Below are 26374 nucleotides of genomic sequence, written 5' to 3'. Positions count from 1 at the left end.
TGTGCATCCTACTAAAAAACTTGTAGAAATATTTTTTGCTTAAAATGACCCAAAAAATACAAAATATTGTTTTGTTTTGCCAAAAATCGCTGTTATTTGATTCCTCAAGTTCTTGGTCTATAACAATCTTATCGACATCCGGATCAACTGTTACCCAAAAAATTCGTGTTCTACGGGTCAAAATACATAAAAAAAACTTGGGTAAGTCCATCTGAATTAACGAGGCCGTTGTACCCCCCCTGGCGACAGGACTAATATATGGACCATATAGAATATTTTGGTGTTGGAGGAAAACTTTTACTTTGGATGTTTGGGTTAGGCCTTTTTTTGGACCAGTTATACTATACTACCTCCGTAACTTTGGAACCATTCATTTTAGAAAGATGATGTATAGGGCCTTTTTTATTTCAAATTTAATGTAGAACAATTTTGTATAGAGGGTTGTTCATGCTAAACAGCATAGTTTTAGAAATATTGGCGAAAATCTTAAAAACTACGAATTTACCAAGTTCTCCCCCCTCGCCCCCCCCCAAACCCGACGCTCAAAATGGTGTGACTTTTTTCTGGACATTGTGTGGACCATCTAGAACAATTTGGTGTTGAAGGATAACTTTCACTTTGGATGTCTGGGTTATGCCATCTTTTGGATCAACTACTATACTATTATAATTTTAAAATATTCCCGAGGCCGCATAAATAGTCTTATTTCAATTCTGTAAAGTACATTAGATAGGTACAGTGTCTTTATTTACAAAAATCATTTACAAAAATAGCTATTCTTATGTATCATAATTATGGTTGTTATTATAGCGAGCCTAAATTTTTAATTAAAAAAATGAGTACCATTTTCAATTTCCATCGTTTTTGTATTGTTTTTTTTTAATTAACAATTCAATTTTTGCTAAACTGTTCATTCAATTTCCATCGTCTTTTGACATTATAATCTATACGAAAATAGCTTTTATATTTCCAAGTTATTTAGTTATTAATAAACAATTACTTATCTAAAATTTTACTTTACAATTAAAGATTTAGTTGAAAAAACCCGCATTTTCAGTGGAAAATTTTCGTCAAAGTAAATCGAGAAAAATATGTTTCTATGCAGAATTTAATTATGGTGAATTTTCATTTGAGTGTTTTTGGTGTAAAGTTAAAATCTTTGGAGTTATGGAGCAAAAATTTAAAAAAAAACACGAAAAAATATCACACTATCTGCGGACTATATCTGCATACCTATATTATTAATATATACAAACATAAGATTCGATTCCAGTAATAAAATTGCTGGTAAATAACTTTTCCCAAAAATGGCCTATTCTTCGATAATCTGCCCAGACTATTTACCCATCGCCCATCTGTGATTCTAGTTATGTGTCTTGCCCACCTCCATTTTAGTCTGGCAAGTTTTTCGATGACGTCAGTCACCTTGGTTCTTCTCCTGATGTTCTCAATTTATTCCTAACATGGATTGCTCCATTCTCCGCTGTGCGACTCTCAATTTGATAGCCGAGGCTTTTGTTAAGGTAAGTGTTTCTACCTCGTATTCGAACACTGAGAGGGCGCCCTGATAAATACTTTTCTCTTCAGGTATGTGGGCAGTTCACTTTTAAAAGTTTCTCTGAGTTGTCCGTAATATGCTGCCCACCTAAGGTCGGTTCTTCTCCTCAGTTCATGGGTTAAATTTTCAACGAAAACTTTTCGTTTACAAATTCGCAAAGTCTGTGCGTTAGTGCGTTGCCGCTCCTGCAATACTTAGAGCAGATTTATCGATGGATTCTCATGTAGTTTTGTCTTCTGAATCCAAATCTGAAAACGGTATTTCGATATCTGTAACCGTCTTCGAGATAATCGACATCAAAATCTAAAATGTGACGTCACAATCCTTTTATTTTCTGCCGACACACTAAACGTCAGCTGAAATCGTTGCTAGTAAGTAGGCTAGTTTTTTATTCTGAATTTGTTAAGCAAAGTATAGGTTATTTACATACATTCGAGTTTGACACTTCGTGAATGTCAAACTAAATTTTAAATTAAGTATTCATAAAATATCAATGACATTCGATATGGGAGTACCTAATGATAGATGGACTGTTCCATTTGTTATGAAATGAAAATTGTTATTATAGTCGGTTCGCTAAGCTCAGACACAAATGGCTAGTGATTTTAAAAGGTATTTTTTTTGCCAATTTTGCCAAAATTGGCAAAATTAGTAATTATTAGTAATTATTAACTATTTAGTAATTTTTTTTTGCCAAATTGGCAAAATTACTGACTAAAATCACTAGCCAGATGTCTCTGAGGTTAGCGAACCGACTATATGAAATATTGTTTGGAATAAAATTTATGGTCTGATATAAATACAGGCAATTACATCCTTCTAATGGAAAAAATATTTGAAAATTTTTCTCAAATTATGGATACCAACAACATTTTCATTTGTAACTCTTTTATTTTTAATTTCACGAAGAAAAGTTATTCTTCATAAAAAGCTCTTCACGGTTTAAGATGTATGATGCAACCATCACATATCAAATTTTATTAATTTTATACGAGGTATATAAAAAATATTATTTTCGATCAAGAGTAAAGTACCTTTATAGTTCACAACATTTAAATTAGAATGATATAATTGCACATCGTCGCCCTAAAGTGTTAACCTGATAACTCCGTTTTGCCCAATTTTACAGGAGAGGCAAAAAACGATTTCGCAGCGTGTACTTGTCAGGTCAAGTTCTATTATATAAATGCATGACTATCAAGGACTTAGCTGCGTGTACGCGGGAAAATCAAAGCAATCGGAGTTAGCTGGTATAGAAATCATACAATATTTTAGGTTTTAGATAAAAAATGTAACTTGACTGTTTAACTAATCGATAGACTAAATTAATACTATTATGAAGATGTTAAAAAACTCATTTTGCCGAGAATGTGGACTTAGCAGGTTAACACTTTAAGGCGACGACATTAAAACATAATTTTTAATTCTAAACAATTTTTTATAATAGCAATTTTCATAAAATAAATTAAAATACGTAAATTAACAAAGTATTCGTTATGATAATGCTCGCATTTTCAGCTTGTTATTTTTATATTCATGTGTTTGCTTTTATTTATACAGGGTGTCCCGAAAATATTGGTCATAAATTATACCACCGATTCTGTGGTCAAAAATTGGTTGATTGAACCTCACTTACCTATGTATATACAATATTGCACACAAAAAAAGTTACAGCCCTTTGAATTTACAAAATGAAAATCGATTTTTCATATATGGAAAACTTTTAGAGATTTTTAGAAACTTTAGATTTTTTATTGAAAATGGACATGTGGCACTCTCGTGGCAACAGCATCTTAAAAAAAATAAAGTGAAATTTGTGCACTCCATAAAAATTTTATTATAAAAATAAAACCCCCCAAAGTTTTGTGTACGTTCCAATTAAATTATTATTGTGGCACCATTAGTTAAATACAATGTTTTTAAAACTTTTTTGCCTCTTAGTACTTTATAATCAACTATTTATAAGGGGAAATAAGCCACAATTTTACCGAAAAAAAAATTTATTAACGTTTCGAAGCCCAAATCGGGTTTCGTTGTCAAAATACAAAATACTACTAAAATAAACAAAAATGTTGTTGCTAAGTAAAAAAATTCGTCTAATAATTTATTTAATCTGACTCATTTATATTGGCAATTGAGACGTATATTATACATTTTAAAATAGAAGACTTTAAAATGATATCGTCAATATATATGAGTTTCGTCCCTGGGACGACTTTACTAACATATAGTTCATTCGATTACATGATATCAATCCCAACTCAAGAATATCCGTCACAAAAAAATATCATAGCATGTGATCTGTCTTTAAAAAGACAACCAAATGCAACGATGACAGTAAAATTCTTGCGTTAGAGATTCCTTAGTAAATCACGAGGGAAAACCAGGAAAAAACCTCGCGATTACCCGACATCGTAAGTATTTGGTCTTACATTTAATTTACTTTTAAAAAACTAATAAGTACCAAAGTAATACTAAAATATAAAATTGGTACTATTTTTTTTTGGTAAAATTGTGGCTTATTTTCCATTTTAAATAGATTATAAAAATGCCACAAGGAAATAGCTTCAGAACAACATCTTAGTACTTTTTTGATAACCCAGTGTTTATCGAGATGTTTTGAATATTTGTCGAATCCACCACATATTTTTGCTATGGTTAAGTACGATTATACCGACCTGTTAATAATCTGAAAATTTACCTATTTGTAATTTACATTTTCAGGTTTATTTAAAAAAAGCCACATCTCGATAAAACGTAACTTATCAAAAACGACTAAGAGGCAAAAAGTTTTAAAAACACTGCGTTTAACTAATGGTACCACAATAATAGTTTAATTTGAACGTACACAAATATTTGGGGGTTTAAAGGAACAAAACCCCCATAGAATGTTTATGTAAATATATTAAAAAAGAAGCCGCGTCTCGATAAAAAGTGGCTTATCGAAAAAATACTGAGAGGCAAAAAAGTTTTAAAAACGTTGTGTACTGACGGTACTACAATGATGAATTACTTGGAACGTACATAAAAGTTTGGGGGGTTTAAGAGAACCAAACCCCCATAAAATGTTTATGGGGTGGACAAATTTCACTAAATTTTGTTTTAAGATGTTCCTGCCATAAGAATGATACATATAAATGATACATTTTTAATAAAAAATCTCTAATAGTTTTCGATATATTGAAAAAAATCGATTTTCATTTTGTAGTTTCAAAGGGATGTAACTTTTTTCATGAACACATTTTTTTACTAAGTTAAGTTCAATTGAACTATTTTTGACTCCAGAATGTGTGGTATAATTTATGACCAATCTTTTCGGGACACCCTGTATATTTATTACAAAATTTATTATTAATTTTTGACATTTTTTATTTCAGCTTACCTTTAACTCCTAAACCTACACCTTGGAATGCGTACGAGAATTTTCATATTTATCCTTCAAAACCAGTAAAGATAGATTCTAATAAGAAGTACGAATTTATTGTAGAGTTTAAACCACTTGACCGAAACGAAAATTATTCAACCAAGGTAATACAGTACCTTGTACTGTATAGTATTTTTTAATAAAATAATAAAATTATTTTTTAAATTTAATTCTGGCTTATTTCCCATAAAAATAGTTAATCATAAATGCCGCAATTAAATAGTTTTAGAATAACATATTAAAATTAAATTATTTTTTAATTAATAATGAAATTATTTTTTACTACTAAAATATTTTATAATATTTTAAAATAAAATATTATAAAATATTTTTATAATAAAATGTTATAAAAAAATTAATAACATTTTAATTAATAACGTCGAAACGTTAATAAAATTATTTTTTCAATTTAATTGTGGCTTATTCCTCATAAAAATAGTTAATCAAAATGCCACAATTAAATAGCTTCAGAACAATATATTAGGTGATAATGAACGATGTTTTAAATACATATCCATAAACTTCTAAAAAAATATAATAATCCATTCGTATATACCACGTATGCATAGAAAACAACTAGGATCTGCAATCTGCTTGTGCAGTCGGTTCAGTTCGGCCTTTCTCAGTCCATTCTGTGGAACCTTTAAGCCCGATTCTCATTAGACGTGCAAGGAACCGGACCGGCAACGGCAAGGCACATGCGCGGCAAAAATTGTTCCGAAAAGAACGTCGCTTGCCGGTGCCTGGCACGCATAGTGTGAATTACATCCCGTGAACTGCATAAGATTTTATGTAAAATGTATCTTGCCGAGCCGATGCCTTGCCCATACCGAGCACTTGCCTTGCATGCTAGTGAGAATCAGCCTTAAGTCTGACCCTACAGGGATTGCACGCAGCTTGCTCGCAGCATGCACGTGGCTTGAAAAGGCGCAAATGTGCATCGACCTTAAAGCTCTGTGCTATGTCGAGATGGAACCGTTACTTGCGGTCGGTCGAAATGAGCTCTTTCGTTACAATATGATCCTATTTAAAATTGTCGTACAAAATGACGGTTTCTCCCAAAATTCGATTAATAAGTCACTGAAATTTCATAAAATCTATGAATAGGTGCATTCAGTTAGACAGAATTTGTTTAGATCCATGCTTCAGAAAATATGTTGAGGGTCAGAACTAGTCAGAAGCAAGTTTAAACGTGAACCGTAGGCTTTTTCTATTTTCTGTTTTTTTTTTAATCGAATATATTTTATTTTCAAATAAAGGAGAAAAACTTAAACAAGCACTCTATAATTTAACATCTTTAACTACTTTTATTTTTTTTAGATATACTACAAAATATTTGATTACATTGGTCTACTGAGTTCAATAAAGGGAAAGTGTGTAGTACCCGAGTTTTCATTGGATCAAAACCTATTAACATTTTGCAACGTTTTGGTTGGACATGAAAGAACTAACACTTTATTGTTAAACAATACTGGAGACTTTGGAATTAAGTAAGTACTTGTCTTTATTTGTTTTTGTTTTTTATAAAGCTTATTATAAAATATTTGTGGACAATTTCACAGTATTGTATAAGAAATCAAGGTAAACCATTTTTTTCACCCATTTTGAAGAAATGTGAAAACGTTGAATTATTCACGTACGTCTTTCCGTCGGAGTAGGACTTCCAGTTCCAGAGTTGCAACCAGAAACACTATTTTAATTGCGCCGAAATAGTACAAGCGATGTATTATTAGACGCGCCTAGAATAATACCTACATACATCGATGCGCCTCGAATAATACTTACATCGACGCACCTCAATTAGAAAGATCGGCTTTGGTTTTTATATCATTTCCGGTTAAAAGTTCTAACCGGAGGTGTTATATTTTAGTCACAGATATAGTACATGTGATATCTCAATAGACACGTATTGAAAATTTGTATAGCATTTTGAATCTTCAGTTCCGATTTTGACGTCATTTTCGGTTAAAGAGTTATGACCAAAAGTTTGGCAAAAATGACTAAAAATTAGTGAAATCGTATATCAATCGACAAAAAGTTACACGAAGGGTTCAAATATCGACTTCTGATTCTAGTTCCGGCTTTTTTGGGTGAAAACCTAGGACTTACGAAGTCCAGTTACTTGAAATTAAATTATATCTATCTATGTATATCTAATGTGAACATCTTATTTCAGAAAGGGACTCGGGACATTTTAACTAACTTTCGAGAAATATGCAAAAAAAAACTGTCTGGATATAAAAATCCTTAGTTTTGTGCCATGATAATTTTTTCTTAAGTCAACGACATCTGCATAAATAGATTAGAACTAATAATTTCCAATTTAATAATATTGTTCATTTATAAAACAATTATTGATGTTTGACTAAAATTTGATTAAAACTGACTCAGGTTCCTTTCCGAAATAAGCTGTTCATACATTTTTTTCATACGCGATTTAAAACACCTGAGTAACTCATTATCATATATGGCCAGTCACACAAGCCTTTCGATGGTATTTATAATTTTATAGAAAATAATCTATATTAACGAATATGCTAGAATATAATAACTAGCTTTTATATAATATACAAGTCAATTACATATATTGAGATAGCCAAATAAATACTTAAATAATTACTAGACCCATTTCAGGCTTTTTCTGAAATGTAAAAAATGAATTATTTCGGAAAAATGTATTCCTTTCATTTGTACTATACTCTATACAAATTAGAAAAGTACAAACTAAATAATTAATTTTAAATCATATACTTTATACAATACTGTGAATTTAACTCAAAAGTTACATTTTCAAGATACTTACATATTCGCGGTGTGCAAGTACTTCGAGGGGTTACGAGAAACGATCGTGCGCAAATAGCGGAGAAATCTTGCAACTTTCTTAAATAATTCATATTGTCAATTGAAATTGTCAAATTGACGTATATTTCATACCTACTGTCACTGAAGACGAAAAATTATATGTTGCTCCACAATATTGATATAATATGCAATTATTATATAAAAGTAAATTTAACTAATTGTGTTTTGCTTGCAGTACTACATTTTAATGTCTGATTTTATTTACTACATACAATTGTTTACCTTTTAATAACATAACCTCATCTTATTTTTTCTTCTTATAATTTTTTGGGATATGGTCTTGACAATTATCCAGCAACCAGGACTAACATAATAGGGAACTTGCATAAAATTTAAAATTGGAAAAAAATGTTATAAATCACAACAGAACATAATTTAAAACATGTATCAATGATAAAAACGTTTTGTTTGTCTTTCGTTTTTCCCCTAAAGACGATTAAAAATTCAAATTATTCCATCCAGCAAAAAACGCGTCGTGACATCATATGGTTTTGCATTTAAATTTTACACCAAAAAGTAAACAAAAGTAATTATACATTATAAACGTCAGTAAAAAATACAGTTATGTGACGTTAAAAGTATTTTTGTTCGTTTGAACTATTCATAGAAAATTTTTACTTTTACAAAATGGTTTCCTTCTTTTCTTCTTTTCTTTCCTTCAAAATCTGTATTAAACTCCAATCTCAACAAACTGGTATATATTATTACAACGACATACGATAAATGTCATTAGAATATAAATATTTTTCCTTTATTACCCTACGACCCATATGCCTGAAAAGGAAAATCTTTGACCAGTGTGTATTGCCTGTACTCACTTATGGAGCGGAAACATTAAGGAAGCTCGCATACCAAAAGCGATATCCGATCGATATATGTAACACGCAACATCCCATATAGTCCAGACTGTATCGTCGCCCCCGTTAGGTAAATTATTTCGATCCGTCTTTTTTTGCACAAACGTTTTTACTTAAATAAAGGTCCTTATAACAAATACACGGTGCCGGGAGGTGCCGCGGTCGGATAATTGTTTTAAACAAATTTAAAAAATCAATTTTTTCACTTAGTACGAATTTTTTTAGATTCTTTGGGACATTATGAGCAAAAAAATCTCTTATGATTTTTCTCTAGAATTAATTGTTGTCGAATTATACGCGATTTAAAATTTGAAAAACGCGAAAATAGTTATTTTCAAGGCTTTAACTCTGTTAAAAATTATTATTATGAAAGTCAGAAAGTGACTAAATCAAAGTTTAAAGCCCCCTTACATGATCCTGAAGAAATTTGTGACATTAATGTATTAAAAAGCTGTTATTTTTAATTATTAACAAGGAGCGCTAACAGCGTATTGAGGCGGCCATCAATGTGGGTGCGAGTAAGATGCACCATTGGACTGCCGGAATGGTGCATCTCTTTTGCACTCACATTGACAGCCGCCTAAATACGCTTTCAGCGCTCATTGTTAATAATTAAAAATAACAACTTAGTAATAAATTAATGACACAAATTTTTTCAGGATCATGTAGGGGGACTTTAAACTTTTATTTTTTCACTTTCTAACTTTCATAGTAATAATTTTTTCCGAAAATCGGTCAGAAATTTAGATATTTTTGAAAGAAACGTTCGATATTTCCTTATACTTAGCCTCTACCGAAAGTATCCTTTTCCGGACCTGATTGTAGGGAGCAAAGTTGTACTTTTCCTCCCTAGGGAGGAAAAGTAAAAGTGACGTCATAGTATTTCATTCATGAAATATAACTTATTGACGCCCTGTGCAATATCTTTTTTTATTACTAAGTATCTATACATTTTAACGTTTATTTATAAAACACCCAGTAGTTTGCAGAATGGTAAAAAACAGTAAATTGTTATTTTGATTTAACAATGTTTACATTAATAATTTGACGTATATTTGACAGTTATATTGTACCTACTTGTTAGTTTTAGTTTTAATAAATTTTGTTCGTTAGTTACATAAATAAATTAAGTAAAAATGAAAAAATGACTTGTAATTTGAGAAAGGTGGAAAAACCATATGTATAACATGGGAGTAAAGTGCCTTTTCCTCCCTTGAATGATTATTGCCCTCCGCTACGCGTCGGGCAGTAAACTTCATTCTCGGGAGGAAAAGTAGCACTTTCCTCCCTTGTTATACAAATAGCTATTCCTTACTATACATAAGGAATAGTATATTGTACAACAGGGAGAAATATGTCATTTTCTCATGTGTTGTATACTGTACTTTTTCTATGGATGCGGTTGTGTCATGACGTCATGAGTTTAAACTTCAAAATTGAATAATTTAGGTGCTTTTACGTATATTATATACATAAATTGAAATAAAATACATATACATGTAGTTACTTAATATTCTTAAAATTTATATACTTACCTTATTTATTTAAAATTCTAATTAACAGTTATTTTCGAACAGTTTTGAAAGGTAATTCCTGGTAAGTTTTGCTCCAACACATTTTATTTGACAATATTAAATTGTGCTTGTATTGTGCATGTTACCATGGAAACGGCGATCATATATCGTCGCCTTAGTACTATAACTTAATAACTCCAAAATTGATGTTTTTGAGATAACTAGTTCACAAGATGTATTTTATTTGCCTCCATATTGTGTAAAAACTTGATAGCTCGCTCCAAACGGGTTAAGTATTTATTTATGATTGACGAAAGTTGATAAAACTCAAATGCCCCTAACATTCAGTGCTAAAAGTTGACAAAGATAAGTTATCAAGCTATTATTTAATCGAAATAATCGTGAATACGACATACACTGAATGCTATAACTAGATAACTCGAGTTATCTAGTTGTAGCACATGTTTTTTCTGAAACCATTGAGCTTACCACATAATTGCTATCTGTTTATTCGGTTCATTTTAATGCAAGAATTGTTAGCAGATCTGGTAACCCCCATGGCAGGGGGCTAATTTTCAACAAAATAATGTATAAAATATTAGTTGTGTTAAAAAGTTCACTTATATGCAACTTGACACAACATGCGACATTACCAAATGTTAACATTATGGTAGTGCTAAAAGTTGATAACTTTAATTTTTCATGGTTTTTTCCATATTGGAAAACAAATTTGCACCGTATTCCTAAATAGATCAGTTGCCAAAAAGTTCAGGAACAGTATTTGAGAGCCGCAGAGGGAATTCCGTATTTACCAACATCATGGTAGCAGCACAAATATCTTTAAAATCTTTAAACTCGTTTATCTCAAAACTACTAATTTCGTGTTATCAAGTTATAGTATTAAGACGACGATATGGAAAACCGTACGAGAACCCGTGAGAAAAAATATTTCCCACTGCAATGGCCGACTTTTCTCACTGCATGAGAAATTGTTCATTTTGAATGTATGTAAGTAGTGAGAGAAGTTGCACATTGTATAACATCCATAGAAAAATATTTTTTCCTTAGATCAGATTCAGAACCAATTTATTATAAGTACTGTCAAAAATAAGCAAATACGTCAAATTTGACAATTCAATATTTTTGTTTCTATAGTTACAAAACATGTACTTGGTGGCATCACGAATATTTGAGTCAGAATATGTCTATTTGAAAATTTTAACATATTTATTTTAATATAATTTAAATGTTAGATTTTCGAAAAAATAGTATGTATATCTTGCAGGAAAAGCAACATTCCCGGACTCTGTATTCCCTTGTCTCGGCTTGTGCCTCGACAGCAATCTTTACATCGTCCGGGCATGTTAAGCTTTTCCTACTAGGTACACAATGTACTATTAACCGAGTTATTAAGCCTTAAAAATGGCCATTTTCTCTCGTTTTTTAACTTTTAAATCGCGTATAACTCGACAACAATCAATTTTAGAGAAAAATACAACCGACCTTTTTTGCTTATAATGACCCAAAGAGTCTAAAAAAATTATACCTACGAAGTGAAAAAATTGATTTTTTGAATTTGTTTTAAAAAATTATTTAAACAATTTTCCGACCGCGCCACTTCCCGCCACCCTGTGGATTTGTTATAAGGACCTGTTTTTGAGTAGGTTTGTACAAAAAAACGAATCGGAATAATTTACCTCACGGGGACGATGACACAGTCTGGTCTAATATGTTTCAACGGTTAACAGGCATCCCTTGAACGCACTTAAACTAAAATTCCTAGAATTCCGATGCAACGGCGATCGGATTCTCAAGAAAAGGGCAGTAAAGAGTGCCCAGATGTGCAAATGTGTGTGTTTGGAATTAGGGCGTAGAATATAATTAGGGATAATAGGATAAATTTATTTAAGTTTTGAGATAATAATACGTTTATTTAATTCAATTTTTTACAATGATTTGTTTACTTACAAAATAAACGTAAAAAAGTCTTAAAAGGATAAACGTGCTTGTTGACTTATCTATCTAATGTTTACAGATTAATACCTATTTACAGTTTTTTGACAAATCATTTTTTTAGAGATTCTAACTATGTTCGACCGCAGACGTTCGGATACAATTAGCGTCTCTTTGCAAAGACAATGGCGTCGACTTTACAAAGTAACAAGACACTTACTCAACACACACACTACACATTACATCTGAGTTAGTGATAAGTTATCCAATTACGTGGCTAAAGGTTCTAGTTCTAAATCAAGGCCAGAATCAGAGAAAAAAAACATGTTATTTTCTAGTATAATTTAAATTTATTAAATTGTTACACAGATCCCATTTTTCTTTAGTCCAAGTCGTAAATAATTTTATATGTTCATAATAACATAATCTAAATCTTTCTACTTAACGGTGCAAGGTGTTTAAAAAATACATTTCATGTATCTATATCATATACAAATCGTCTCCACTCTTGTTTATTCTTAGCCCTTCGCTTCGCTTCAGTCCCAGTTGTGTTCTTCTCTTACAATGCTGTTTCTTATTCTATCGCGTCTTGTAATTCCTTTTACTTTTCTTGGGTACTTCATGTCCATTGAGTTTATTCTACTTTTCGATGATTGTGTTAGCACCCAGCTGTCATTACCATAGGTAAGGATTGGCCTGAAGATCGTTTTATATACCTCTATCATTGTCCTCATCTTGCCTCATCCTTGCCTCATCCTGCTGCTTACTCCTTTTTTCCAATGAATGCTCTGTTTAAGCTGTAGTAGATTCTGAACGGCATGGTTATCCTTTCGTTGACTTTCATCTTCTTCTGATCTTCCTCCATTTTATATTTTCACACACAGGTATTTATATGTTGTTACTTGTTCTAATTTCTGGTTATTTATCTCTATATTTACTTGTTTATCCTCATTTCCCATGACCATTATCTTTGTTTTCTCCATGTTTATGTTCATATTTCTTTCTTTAATAATATAAAAAAAAAACAATTTTTATATAAATAAAAATTTGTGATATTTTTAAAGTTAATGCTGACGGTAAAATATTGCAAAACCTATAAATTTGTAAAGAACCCTTTAAAATAACATGAAAATCTGGCATAGACATATGTAAGTAGGTAGCATGTGGGGCGAGTTTCATCCCTTCCCGAGGGTGAAAATTATACGTTCAAAATAAGGACGGAAATGGATAAACTACGTAATTTTAAGCAATTTTTGTTCTATAGCATTTTTTCACTAAGTTAAAACTTTTCGAGTTTTTGAGAGTAAATATATTCATTAAAAAAAACACATTTTTATACGGTTTCTTGCAAATAACTCAAAAAGTAAGTAATTTTATCAAAAAAAAAAAACACTCCTAGCAAAAATGTTCATGTCTGTTCATGTAAAACAATTGCTGGACTATGAATAATGTTAAATGCATTCAGTGGGTGCGTCATCGACGCATTTTTCTTTCTTTTCTCTGACATCTTCTTAAAAATTGCCAAGCTACAATAACATCTTTTTCGCTTGAAGACATTTTTCAAATACTGATTGATATTCGGAAGTTCCAAAATTAGCACGCTCCTGTATTCTACATAATGATAAAATGTGTTATGGGACGTTATCTCTGTTGAGTATAAACAGATGTACGCTATTATGAACTGTGCAACATTTTACGTATGAATTTTATTGTATGTGTTGCATTTGGTCTGAGAGCTTCCTAACACTCACAAAAAAGGTAGTGAACAAGATTCGCATAACTCAAAGGGCTATGGAGCGCCAGATGTTGGGTGTCTCCCTGAGGGACCGAATCCCAAAGGAAGAAATACGTCGTAGAACAAAAACAGCGGACGCCGTCGAAAGAATCGCGTCGCTTAAGTGGAATTGGGCAGGACACGTCGCCAGATTGTCAGACAACCGATGGACAAAACGTATTGTCGAGTGGAGGCCACGAGAAGAAGCACTACGGAGCAGAGGACGACCACCAACCAGATGGGCTGACGATCTGAAACGTATTGTCGGCAACTGGATGCAAGCCGCACAAAACAGAGAACGATGGAAAGAGCTGAGGGAGACCTATATCCAGCAGTGGACGCGTACGGGTTGATGATGATGATGACCCTACGACGAGCTGGCCAAATACCCAAGTAGGTGGAGGTCAATAAACTAAAGAAGAAAAAGAAGAATATACCTAAATATAACGCTGTGTCTAGGTACACGCTAACGTGTACGCAAATAAAAAAGTTAGTGTCAGAGTGTTGGAATTTGTTTAATTGCGTTGTGTTTATACTTTAATTTAAATATTGATTAGTAAAGAGATTTCTTATTTTTTATTTGTTTAGTGTTTGTTTTTAAATTAACTATGCAGTGTGGACAATTATTTAGTTGTTTTAATGAGTTTAACAACATTTTAAAACAGTATGAAAAAGTTAAGAGACTATAAATTAATATATATTTTTTTAGTTATAGGTGAAATACAGTATTTAGTATTACAATATAGTACATTATGTTACAAATTAGTATATACAATATTTAGTATTACCGTCCAAAATTAAAATAAAAGAAAGACCTAAAGCTTTCACAATAATAATTAACTTGTTATGAAGCTATTTCCTTGTGGCATTTTTGTAATCAACTATTCTTAATGGGAACTAAGCCACAATTTAACTAAAAAAAATGATGTTATTAGCGTTTCAACGTCTAAATCGGACGTCGTTGTCAAAATACAAAATATTATTAAATTAAACAAAAATGTTCTTGCTTAGTAAAAATTTTTTTCTAATAATTTATTTAATTTGACTAATTTTTGTATTTTGACAATGGCATCCGATTTGGACGTCGAAACGTTAATAAAATCTTTTTTTGGTTAAATCGTGGGTCATTTCCCATTTAGAATAGTTGATTATAATAATTAACTTACGTATAAAAATTATTTTAGCAATATTTTGTACGTGTCATGTCAACTAAATACATATATTTATTTTGCTAACCTAAATATTTACTTTTATTATATACATTGATTTATTACAATTAAGTTTGAAACATCTGAATAGTTCCGCTTCCCTTCCCTTAACAAATATTTTTCTATCAAACAAACACTAAACATATCAAAATAGTATGTATTTACCAAAATATACAGTCACTGCGTACGTTAAATAATGACGTCACTGGCTTGATGAAGTTTAATTCGCGTGTATGTACCTAACTTTTTTATTTGCGTACACGTTAGCGTTTACCTAGACACAGCGAAATATAACCATAATAATAACTAATGTAAAACTAGGTGACGTCACGGGCCGTTCGAACTACTTTAAAATACCGAAGACTTTAAATTTGTACTTCTAAGTTATTATGAGGTTTTGAAGCGTGAAATTTTGGAAATCTCATTTTTTATACAAAACTGAACATTATTATGTAATAAAAAAAAATGTGCAAGTTCCCTATTGGCCAATATAATTAAAAGTGCGAAAAATGTTGGGGAGCTATGAAACCAGGTGTCGCTTTTCCAAACTTGAACGGTCCCAATACAGTGATGAGCGCGATAATAACCGGCAAAATTGCGCAAAAGATGGAAAACATAATAAATTGCGAAACAAAAAGAATGAAACTAGAGGAGATGGAAATGATCGTTATAAACGTATAAATTAACATTACATTACATAGTTTTCCGCCCCTAGACGTATCAGACCAGTATGACAACTGTCACTGTGACAGGAGAATTTTATAAAATATTCCTGTCACAGACGTTTAAAGGTGGGAAACTATGCAATTTGATGGTAATTTATACGTTTGTAACGAACATTTCCACCTCCACTACTTTCATCTCTTTTTGTTTCGCAATGTATTATGTTTTCCATCTTTTGCGTTATTTTGCCGGTTATTAGCACGCTCATCACTGTATAACAATTTTAGAAATATCCTTAACTCGTCTGATGCAATTTCGCTTTTAAAGCTATACAAAATGTGTTTTAAATTTAAGGTTTAAATGGGATCATGAAGGATTGACAAATTTTAAAATAATTCCTACAGAAGGCTATTTGGCAGCAAGTAGTAAACTGCAAATTATGTTTACTTTTAAGTGTGACAGCGTGGGTCAGATTATTAGAAAGGTAAGAGATATGTAGCATTTACAATAATTGTTAGTTGCAAACTATATATTACTAAATAAAGTATGGACTTTAGCAACTTACTCCGTTAAATGTTCTTCTTAAAGTGCTTATCCTCTATGGATGTTGTCTAACACATTGTTTAACGTTATTCTATCTAGTGCCGCTCTGAATAAGTCTGTTGATGTCACAATCTTCTTCTGCGTTTTGCTGACCTTCTATTTTCCTGCTACAGAGTAAGCTACATGGGTGGTCCGATATGTACTTAGCCTCTCCGCCTGATGACGCCACTATCGCAAGAGAAATCTAATATTGTGTAATAACTTCTTGTAAACAGCCCATGTCAAAATCTCAGCCAAATCGGACTCGTAATTTATTTTTGACCGCGTGTGTAAACAAGCCCAGGGATTTTAGAAAAATGAAAAAAGAACAATATTGGTCGGTGATTCGACTGTTGATAATGGAAGCGAAATCCAAAAGCGCTTGAATGCTGTTTACGGTGACTCTTTTCCTTCGATGGCGACTGTCAAGCATTGGTTTAACGAGTTTCAATGTATTCATACGTCGGTTTTTGATAAGTCACTCTTAGGTGTCCCAAAAACGGCTACAATGGAGGATAAGTTGAGACAGTAGGCATCTCGAAAAGATCTCAGTGGTCATATCCGACATGAAATTTTGGGCATGTGCCTTGATAGATCTGGCGGTAGTATGTCTGACTTCCACGCAGGTAGGTCGTGGTTTAAAACCCAGCTCCGGTGAGAACATCCCAGCGCCATCTAGACATTTAATGTCTACTCGTATAGGCCCCACATCGACTCAGCCTCAATAAAATGAGTACCTTGGGTAAAACCAGGGGTAATAATAGGCGGTTGAAGCGTAGCCCTGGCCTTGTTACCTTCTTTGTATAGCGTAGGCCCTAGATGTAGCAAACTACCCTACTGTAATCCCAAAGCCGCGTTAGCGGTATAAAACGCGAGAATATTATTATTAAATTTTGGGCATAAGAATACTGTCGACGCGATGGCTGCCGCGTTTTCTCACTCTTGATGACAGTAACCATGAGATCACTTCCGAGTAGTGCTGAGGCTGTTTAGGCGTAATGCAAATGAATTTCTACGTTGTTTCATAACCGTCGACGAAATTATGGTTCTACTGGTATACACCAGAGACCCAGCAACAGTCGATATAGTGTACGTTACCTCGCAAACGTTCTCCGACGAGGGTAAGGACTGACCAATCGGCCGGTAAGGTGGCGGCCACCATGTTTTTTGTGGTCTATATCGACTTACTGTATAAAATGACAAAACCGCCACAGAGCTTTACTATGCCGCATAATTGGACCGATTTTACGCCGAATTTTAGAAAAATCAGCCTCAGTTCGGGGAAAAATTACTTTTCTACCATCACAACGCTCCGGCTTACACATTCGCCGTCGCCATGGCCAAATTGATCAAATTGGACTACGACCTGCTGTCCCATCCAGAGTATTCACCAGATTTGGCTCTGAACTATTTTTTTTTTGTTTATACGTATACTTGAAAAAGTGACTCCTAGGGTAATTTTATTTAGGGCAATGTACTCCTACTACTAAGTCTAATATAATGCTACTTGTTTTCGATAGCGCAATATGGACTTAAAAGCTGAAAATTGAAGAAAAAGAACACATAAATAAGCTACATTCATTTGAAATGTGGTGTTACAGAATTATATCTAGAATAGCATGGAAGCAGAAGAAAATGAACACGGAAGTATTGCAAGAAATGGAAAAAATGGCAAGAATACGAAATAATAATCACAATAAAAATAAGAAAGTTACAATAGCTGGGACACGTAATGAGAAGACAGCGATATGAAATGCTAAGACTGATAATACGGGGAAAGATAAGAAGAGGAAAGAGTATAGAAAGAGGGAGAGTGCCACAGTTGAAGAATTTAAGGGACTGGTTTAAATGCAGTTCTATAACTCTCCAGAGCAGCGGTAGTTAGAGTAAGGATAGTGATGATGATATCCAACCTCCAGTTGGGAGACGGCACTTAAAGAAAAAGATTACTATAAGACCTTATTAGAAGTACTTATTCTATTAAAAATAATAATAATAATAATAATAATAAAAATAATAAATGATGGTTTTGCTTGTTTTCGATTCAGAGGGTTGCACACCAGCTAGACAGGCACTGTTTCTACCTTTTCAGGCGTCATCAGTAGCTTTCGATAGTGAACCGAAAAACAGCTCCACCATCATTTTAAAGGGAATCTGAAAAATAATTCAAATTTCCCATCAGACGCGATACAGCGACATCTACTAACAAATTGAAGAATCTCAGATGCAGAATCCACCAGTTTAAGAATTAAAATGGTAGATAGTATTTTAAAACTGAGATTTTTCGTGTTTGAAAGTTCTTACTGGTACATCCTTAATCTGCGACTTTTTCAATTAATAAGACAGCAGACGACGAATATAGAAAACGAAAGGGAAACGATCACATTTCGCTTTCATTCGTCTAGGAAAAACGGACAGCAGAGGAACTTTCAGTACTCAAATCCTGCTACTGATGACGCCTGAAAGGGTAGAAACAGTGCCTGTCTAGCTGGTGTGCAACCCTCTGAATCGAAAACAAGCAAAACCATCATTTATTATTTTTATTTCCTTTACTCGGATTTGAGTACTGAAAGTTCCTCTGCTGTCCGTTTTTCCTAGACGAATGAAAGCGAAATGTGATCGTTTCCCTTTCGTTTTCTATATTCGTCGTCTGCTGTCTTATTAATTGAAAAAGTCGCAGATTAAGGATGTACCAGTAAGAACTTTCAAACACGAAAAATCTCAGTTTTAAAATACTATCTACCATTTTGATTCTTAAATTGGTGGATTCTGCATCTGAGATTCTTCAATTTACTTATTCTATTTTTTATAATTCGAATAAAATTGAAATTTTTTATTTCAGTGTAAGTGTTTAGTAGACAATAAACATGTTCTGAAACTTTCGTTAGTAGCTAATACAATAGATCTACCTGAACCCATAGATACCATCCAGTTTTTTTGTCCAGTTCGAGAAAAATGTACCCAAAATGTTTCTCTCACAAACTCGTAAGTCTGAAATACTTTAATTTATACAGTGTGTCCAGAAACTCTACCGACAAATGAAGACAGAACGTTCACGTTCCTCAGATAATTTTAAGACAATTTAACCCAATTTACCTAGTCCGAAAATGCTTCCTAAGGGAGCTAGAGCTCTTTGAAAATGGCCTCTTGTAATTAGTTTTCTTAAATGCCTCCAGAACAGTTATAGTTAGAAAAACGGAAATTGGTACACATATTTGTCTTCCAGAGGTAAATCGATTTCATTTATTGCGAATTTCTAATACTGGTCATAGGCATCCGTTTTGGGTAGGGCAATGGTTATTTTATATCTTAACATTTTTTTTCTTTAACTTTTAAGCATTTTTGACTCTAGATTATTAAATTCTGAGGTATTCTAGTACTAAAAGGTACTCTTGCCTTAAGTCGGTAGGACACACCGTTTTCTAGAAAAATCGATCTGAAAATTTTTCGTTTTTTGAATTTGAAAAAAATTTAAAATTTTTTTCAAAAAAAACGGTGTATTTCACCAACTGAAAGCAGGAGTAACTTTTAATACAACAATACCTCCTAATTAAATAATCTAGTGTAAAAAATGCTTAAAAATTAAAGACAAAAATTTTGCGATAAAATATCCGTTGACTTACCCAAAAGGGACGCATATGGCCGGTATTAAAAATTCACAAAACGAACAATTTTCAAATCGTTTTTCCTAGAAAACAGTATATCCTATCGACTCAAATCAAGCGTACCTTTTAGTACTAGAATACCTTACAGATTAATAATTCAGAATCAAAAATGCTTAAAAATTATATAGAAAGAGTTATGCTATAAAATAACCGTTGCCCTACCCAAAAAGGACGCCTATGACCGGTACTGGAAATTCGCAATAAATGTAATCGATTTATCTCTGGAAGATAAATATGAGTACCAATTTTCGTTTTTCTAAATAGAAACGTTCTGGAGGTATTCAGGAAAAGGTAATTATAAGATGCCATCTTCAAATAGCTCTAGCTCCTTTAGGAAGCATTTTCGGACTAAGTGAATTGGGTTAAATTGTTTTCGGACTAAGTGAATTGGGTTAAATTGTTTTAAAATTGTCTGAGGAATCTCCTGTCTTCGTTTGTCGGTAGAGTTTCTTGACATCCTGTATAGTTCAGAGAAATAAGGAAAAAAATATCCTGTTGGTGACACAACCCCCTCCAGGCCGAAATTAAATTTTTTTGAGTAGTACGGACATCTATATTAATAATAATAACCTATACATATTATGTTTCCTGCAGCCGATTTTGATGATATACATAGTTATAAACAAATGAAGATCAAAAAACGGTAAATTTTCGCTTTTTTCTATTACAAAAAAGTTAAGCATTTTATAGAGGAGTGCATTTAGATTTTCACTTCGGAAAAAATCAAACAAGATAAAACTTTTTGTAATTTCATTAAGAAATGTTTAATAAACAACATATCAAAACGTTCTACTCGAGAAGTGGGTGCTTCATTTTTTATTAAACAAATGAACAGCGAAGTTTGATGTTTTTTTTTAAATAACTCCGAAACTATAATTTTTAGAAAAAAAAATGACTTGACCATTGAAAAATTCAGAAAATTTTACAAAAAAAACCTTATATAAAGATTTTTCTAAAATTAAATCTCTAGCTTCTGTAATTTTTTATTTATAACGCTAAAGTCACCCTTCTCACACACATTGGCGCACTGTAAACTAGCGTTGGAAAAAGTGCACGGTTGAGTTTTTTAATGTAGTTTTTTTACTAGTGGATCAAAAGAAATTTTACAAATTGGACATGAAAGAAGACGAAATAAGCTATCTTATGGTTGTAATAAAAAGAAATAAAATATATGGACATAAGTACGGTGTGGGCGGAAAGTGAGCCTTACATGAATTTTGTTTAAAAATGATTTAAAAATGTGTAACTAATACAATTTTACCTATAAAACTCTCAAATTTGCACAACTTACCTCTCAATCATCTTACTCAACGATGTTTTATTCAAAAAAAATCTCAAAAATTTAGTTCAAATAATACGATGTCTCAAAAATGTAATTTTTGAAAACTTCGTAGTTTTACAGAATTCCCACCATTTTAAGACGGTATTACTCAAGTTTGAATAAATCTAATACAATTTTTTTGATAGTTTTTTAAAGCTTAGGTTGTAATCTTTAAAAAACACTGAATTATTTTAGTTTAAATATGAAATAAACAATTTCTTTTTGAGAATACTAAGAAAGATAAAAAAATGTAATAAAAAACCGAAAATTACGAGCTGAAAAAATGTATATACAGAGTGATCAAAACTTTTTTCTGTAAAACTTACCTAAAATACATTTAATAATAAGCTTCAGCAATAATTAATGTTCAACAAAAAAATTTTTTAGCTCTTTTTTAGCTCCTTTTTAGCTGCAGTATGTCTGCGTAACTTGGAACCTATTGATAACTTTTTTAATATCAGTTTTACGAAAAAAAGTTACTCTTTATAAAATACTCTGCATCGTATATAGAATAAGATGCAACCGTCAAATATCAAATTTTGTTAATTTTGTACGAGGTATGTCAAAAAATATGAATTTCACTCAAGAGTAAAGTACCTTTATAAGTTATACCTATAAAAGTTGTTTGGAATTATAAACTATGTTCTAATATGTAATTATATCCTTCTAATCGAAAATTTGTTTTTTTAATATTGTTTCAAATTAATTATACCCAACATCATTAAATTTTCACTTATTATTTATGATAACTGTTTTATTATTGGTTTTATGAAGAAAGTTATTCGTCATAAATAGCTGTGCATGGTCTAACACTTAATATGCAAATATAAAATATTATATTTTATCAATATTATACGAGGTATGTAAAAAAATTATATTTCGCGCAATAAATATGTACCTTTATAGTTCACAATATTTCGATTAGAAGAGTGTAATAATTGCATATTGACATATCGTTTTTAATTCAGAACAACTTTCCATAATAACAATTTTCAGTATTATGAAAAATATAGGTATTTTACTCCTAACTGAAATTTTTATTTATTGACATATCTTATAGAAAATTGATAAAAATTGATATTTTATGATTGCATTTAAAGTTTTAGAATATGCAGAGCTTTTTACTTAGAATAACTTTTTTATTTATGATCCCATTGCAAAAATTTTTTGAAAAGGTAGAATCACAATTTTCACATAATTACGAGTAAGGCCGAATTTAATTAAGAGCGAATGAAACGATTCATATTAAGAGCAAAAAAATACATATTTTGTTGATCAATAGAAAAATTATTAAGATAACAATATGTTAACGTTTTAAAGCGGTCGCTATTGAATATATCGTCGGCTTACTGCCAAAACCCACTAACTCCATTTTTAAAATTTTGAGAGATCTACTTTTTAAACTTTAATTTGAAATTGAAGATCGACTGAATTTAAAAAAATTATTTAAGAACTGAAAAATATGACAAAAATATTTTTCAGTTCTTAAATAATTTTTTTAAATTCAGTTGATCTTCAATTTCAAATTAAAGTTTAAAAAGTAGATCTCTCAAAATTTTAAAAATGGAGTTAGTGGGTTTTGGCAGTAAGCCGACGATATATTATATAGGTTTATCAAAGCTCTCAAAAATAAATATATGTAGAAATAAATATATTTTGTAAAGAAATTATGATTTTACAACTATTTTTTAAATCATCCGCCATTTTGGATCTGCCATTTTATAATTTAAATTATCAAAATTTGATTCAGGTTCAGCAACCTCTCAAAAATATCCACATATATGTAAACAAACAGGTTTTATAAAAAAAATTCGGATTTGACAACTACTTTTAAGGATTTTTAGGAAAAATGCGCCATTTTGAATCCGCCATATTGAATTTTCAAATTGTAATGTCAGATTCGGGTTCAGCATAATCAAAACTAAAATAAAAATATTTTTTATCAAAATAAAATGTTGAATTCACCCATATTCTTAACATTATTTATACAAAACAATTGTTACTGTTTAAACAATTAATAAACAATTAGCGGCGAAATTTGTGAGTAGAACTTTTTACTTTAACATATTTATAAACTAACAATGGAGCCTCCTTTACATTTAAGACGACTATTTTTGGCTGAAAAATTTATTCTTAAATGCCAATCTTACAACCAAACTGAACTACTACAAAAAATATGTGACATCTCTGTTTCTAATCTTGTCGACAAATGGTTGCACAACAGGAATTCTCCTATTTTAGCAGTGGCATACTCGAACGTTTCTCAGCACCTAAACAGTCCAGGTGAATTAACTTTCTTTAAATCGAGTTTTAATATATGCCAATGTTAATGTTTGGTTCCCAAATTTTGACAGTGAGAATCCAGTTGACTTTCAGCAACATATATAGCCAAGCTTGATAATCCATGCAGGATTTTCACGGATGGTTCAAAATCAAGATTGGGAGTTGGATGTGCTGTATATATTCCGGATCACCAAGAATCCTTAATGTTCAAGTTAGATAAACAATGTTCCATATACTTTGCAGAAATGTTCGCGATTTATCAAGCTCTAGAATGGGCTGTCAACAAAAAAATTTCTAACAAGCAAGTTGTAATTATGTCAGATTCAAGATCTTCGTTATTAGCTCTAGAAAACACACGTAAACATTTATATAAAAATAGCCTTGTCGTCAAAATTTTAGAAAACCAACTAAAGCTACTGGAAAAACAGACTTCTGTAACTTTCGTCTGGGTAAAAGGACATATTGGTATTTCCGGTAACATAAAAGCAGATTTTTTTGCTAAAGAGGCAATATTAAAAGGATCGGAAATAACTTGGCTAGATAGAAGCGATCTAACAGCTACTCGCAAGAAAAGTTTGAAACAAAATTGGGATATTGAGTGGCACGCTTTCTGCAATCGAAGCAACAATCTCTACACCAAAATTCATCCTAGTTTACCTACTGAGCCTTTTGCTATCAGAAGTTATCCCAATAGAAATATATATGCCATGTTTATTAGATGTCTCTTTAATCATGCCACTGTCAAGTCATACCTCTATAAATTTAACCTATCCGAATCAGATCTTTGCGATTGCAATGGATATGTTGACGATATTAATCATTGGTTGTTTGGATGCAAACATAATGATGTTGCAATTAAGTTTTTGATGCACAATCTGGTTCAAGAAGAAATACCTTTCCCACAAAATAATGCTTCTCTTTTATATTTGTCTCGTAGAAATTCTAAAATTAAACAAATCATCTGGGAGTTTTTAAAAAGGACTAAGAGGAAAATTTAACTTGCACTGAATGAGTCCGGTTGAATGTGTTTAGCAATAATTATTGTTTTTTTATGTTTATCCTTATTATGTAATATTGTCTCCCTGTGAAAGTTCATTAAGTAGATTTTGCAGGGAGGTAGTAAGAACAGAATTGTATAAAAGTTTATATTGAAAAAATTAAAAAAAAAAAAAAATTATACAAAAAAATATGTATACAAAAAAAAATGTATAAAAAAAATTAAATCTTATACAAAAAAAAATTAAATAAATAAAAAAAAAGTATAATAAATTATAAAAAAATAAAAAAGAAAAAAAAATTAAAAACACAAAGAGGGTGTAAACCTCCGCGGGGTTGATCCGAGTTGAAGCCTTATCGCTGTGTAAAAAAACATATATTTATTAGCATTTAGTATTAGTATTTAGTATTAGCATGTAGTTTTTTTTTGTCGATTTAATTATTTGTAAATTAATTTAAGTTGGTTAGGGCCATGAATGAGGAGTATACCTACTGGTCAATTAAATGTTTCCACTTCTACATATGTATGTATGTATGTGCGTGCATAAGTATTATATGTGCGCACATGTACCTAATGTATTATGTAATGCAATGTATTATATTTGGAATATTGTAGCAAACAGTAATTTATTATCTATCGTGGCTGAATGGATCAAGTAATCCAAAGCCAAACTAACAAAAAAAGTTTTAGAAAAATATAGCCTTGTTTGATTTTTTCCGAAACATTGTATCTTTTCGTTCTAATTGCACTCCCCTATTAAACAAATTTGAGAGTAAGAAACTCATAAATCGTATAAAAAACTTCAATACGGCGTTCGCGGAATATGTCTATCCTTATTGGTTGCTTAGAAAATTGCAAAGTAAATAATAAATTTTGAGTTTTTATAAATATTCATAACTTATGTAAAAATTAACTTGAAGACTGAGACTTCTGGTGCTTAAATCATACTCTAAATTTTTTAAAGTAATTGGTAAAATAGTTTAAAATTATTTAATTTGTTTATCCCTAATTCATTTTTTTGGAACACTATAATTCAGAAAATGATGAAGTTACAGTAATACTTTGGATAGTTTATGAACTATCCAAAGTAAGAAGATTTACACTATTAATTTAATTAAAAAAAAAATGACAAAAAATAATTCTAAATATTGTAAAATTATTTTGCAAGAACATGTAAATTAAAAAAGGGGGCTAACTTCGTCCCTACTTGTTCTAGGATAATTGTTTTTCTTTCTAAATGTGTATAAAAATTCAGTCTTACTAAATATGAAAAAATAATTGTTCTACGGGTAACGGTTAAAAAGTTATTCTAATTGTTTATAAGTAAGCAAGAAATCGACATGTTTTTGCAAAATAATTTTACACTGTTTAAAATTACTTTTTGTCATTTTTTTTAATTATGTTAATAGTATAAATGTTCTTCTTTCATAAACTCTCCGAAGCATTACTGTAACCTTATAATTATCTATAGAATAGAAAATAATTTTCTGACCTATATGCCCGATTTCACCAACGATACCTAAACAGTTGCCTTATTAAGTAATTCTTATCGATAGGAACTTCTTAAGTCAATACTTAGGAACAATCGCATTTCACAACTAAAAGAACTGCTTATCTAGGAAATGCTTTCCTAGGTATTACCTAGGGTACGTTTGAACTATTTTTGATAAATAAAAAGAAGAATAAGATGACATTTTCTTACTTTTTCGATTA

General features: G+C 31.2%; 1 protein-coding gene across 1 annotated transcript in view; it reads left to right on the top strand.

The window, feature by feature from the left end:
* Positions 1 to 26374, top strand: part of LOC114331342 (hydrocephalus-inducing protein-like) — a 691883-nt gene that overhangs the window by 562735 nt on the left and 102774 nt on the right. The window contains exons 63-66 of the mRNA XM_050647266.1: positions 4936 to 5086; positions 6303 to 6472; positions 16168 to 16297; positions 19238 to 19380. Of these exons, the coding sequence (XP_050503223.1) occupies positions 4936 to 5086; positions 6303 to 6472; positions 16168 to 16297; positions 19238 to 19380 (594 nt within the window). The remainder of the gene's footprint in view (positions 1 to 4935; positions 5087 to 6302; positions 6473 to 16167; positions 16298 to 19237; positions 19381 to 26374) is intronic.

This window comes from Diabrotica virgifera, chromosome 3 (genome assembly GCF_917563875.1).
Source record: "Diabrotica virgifera virgifera chromosome 3, PGI_DIABVI_V3a".
NCBI lineage: Eukaryota > Metazoa > Arthropoda > Insecta > Coleoptera > Chrysomelidae > Diabrotica > Diabrotica virgifera.
This window is presented reverse-complemented; position numbering and strand designations above follow the sequence as displayed.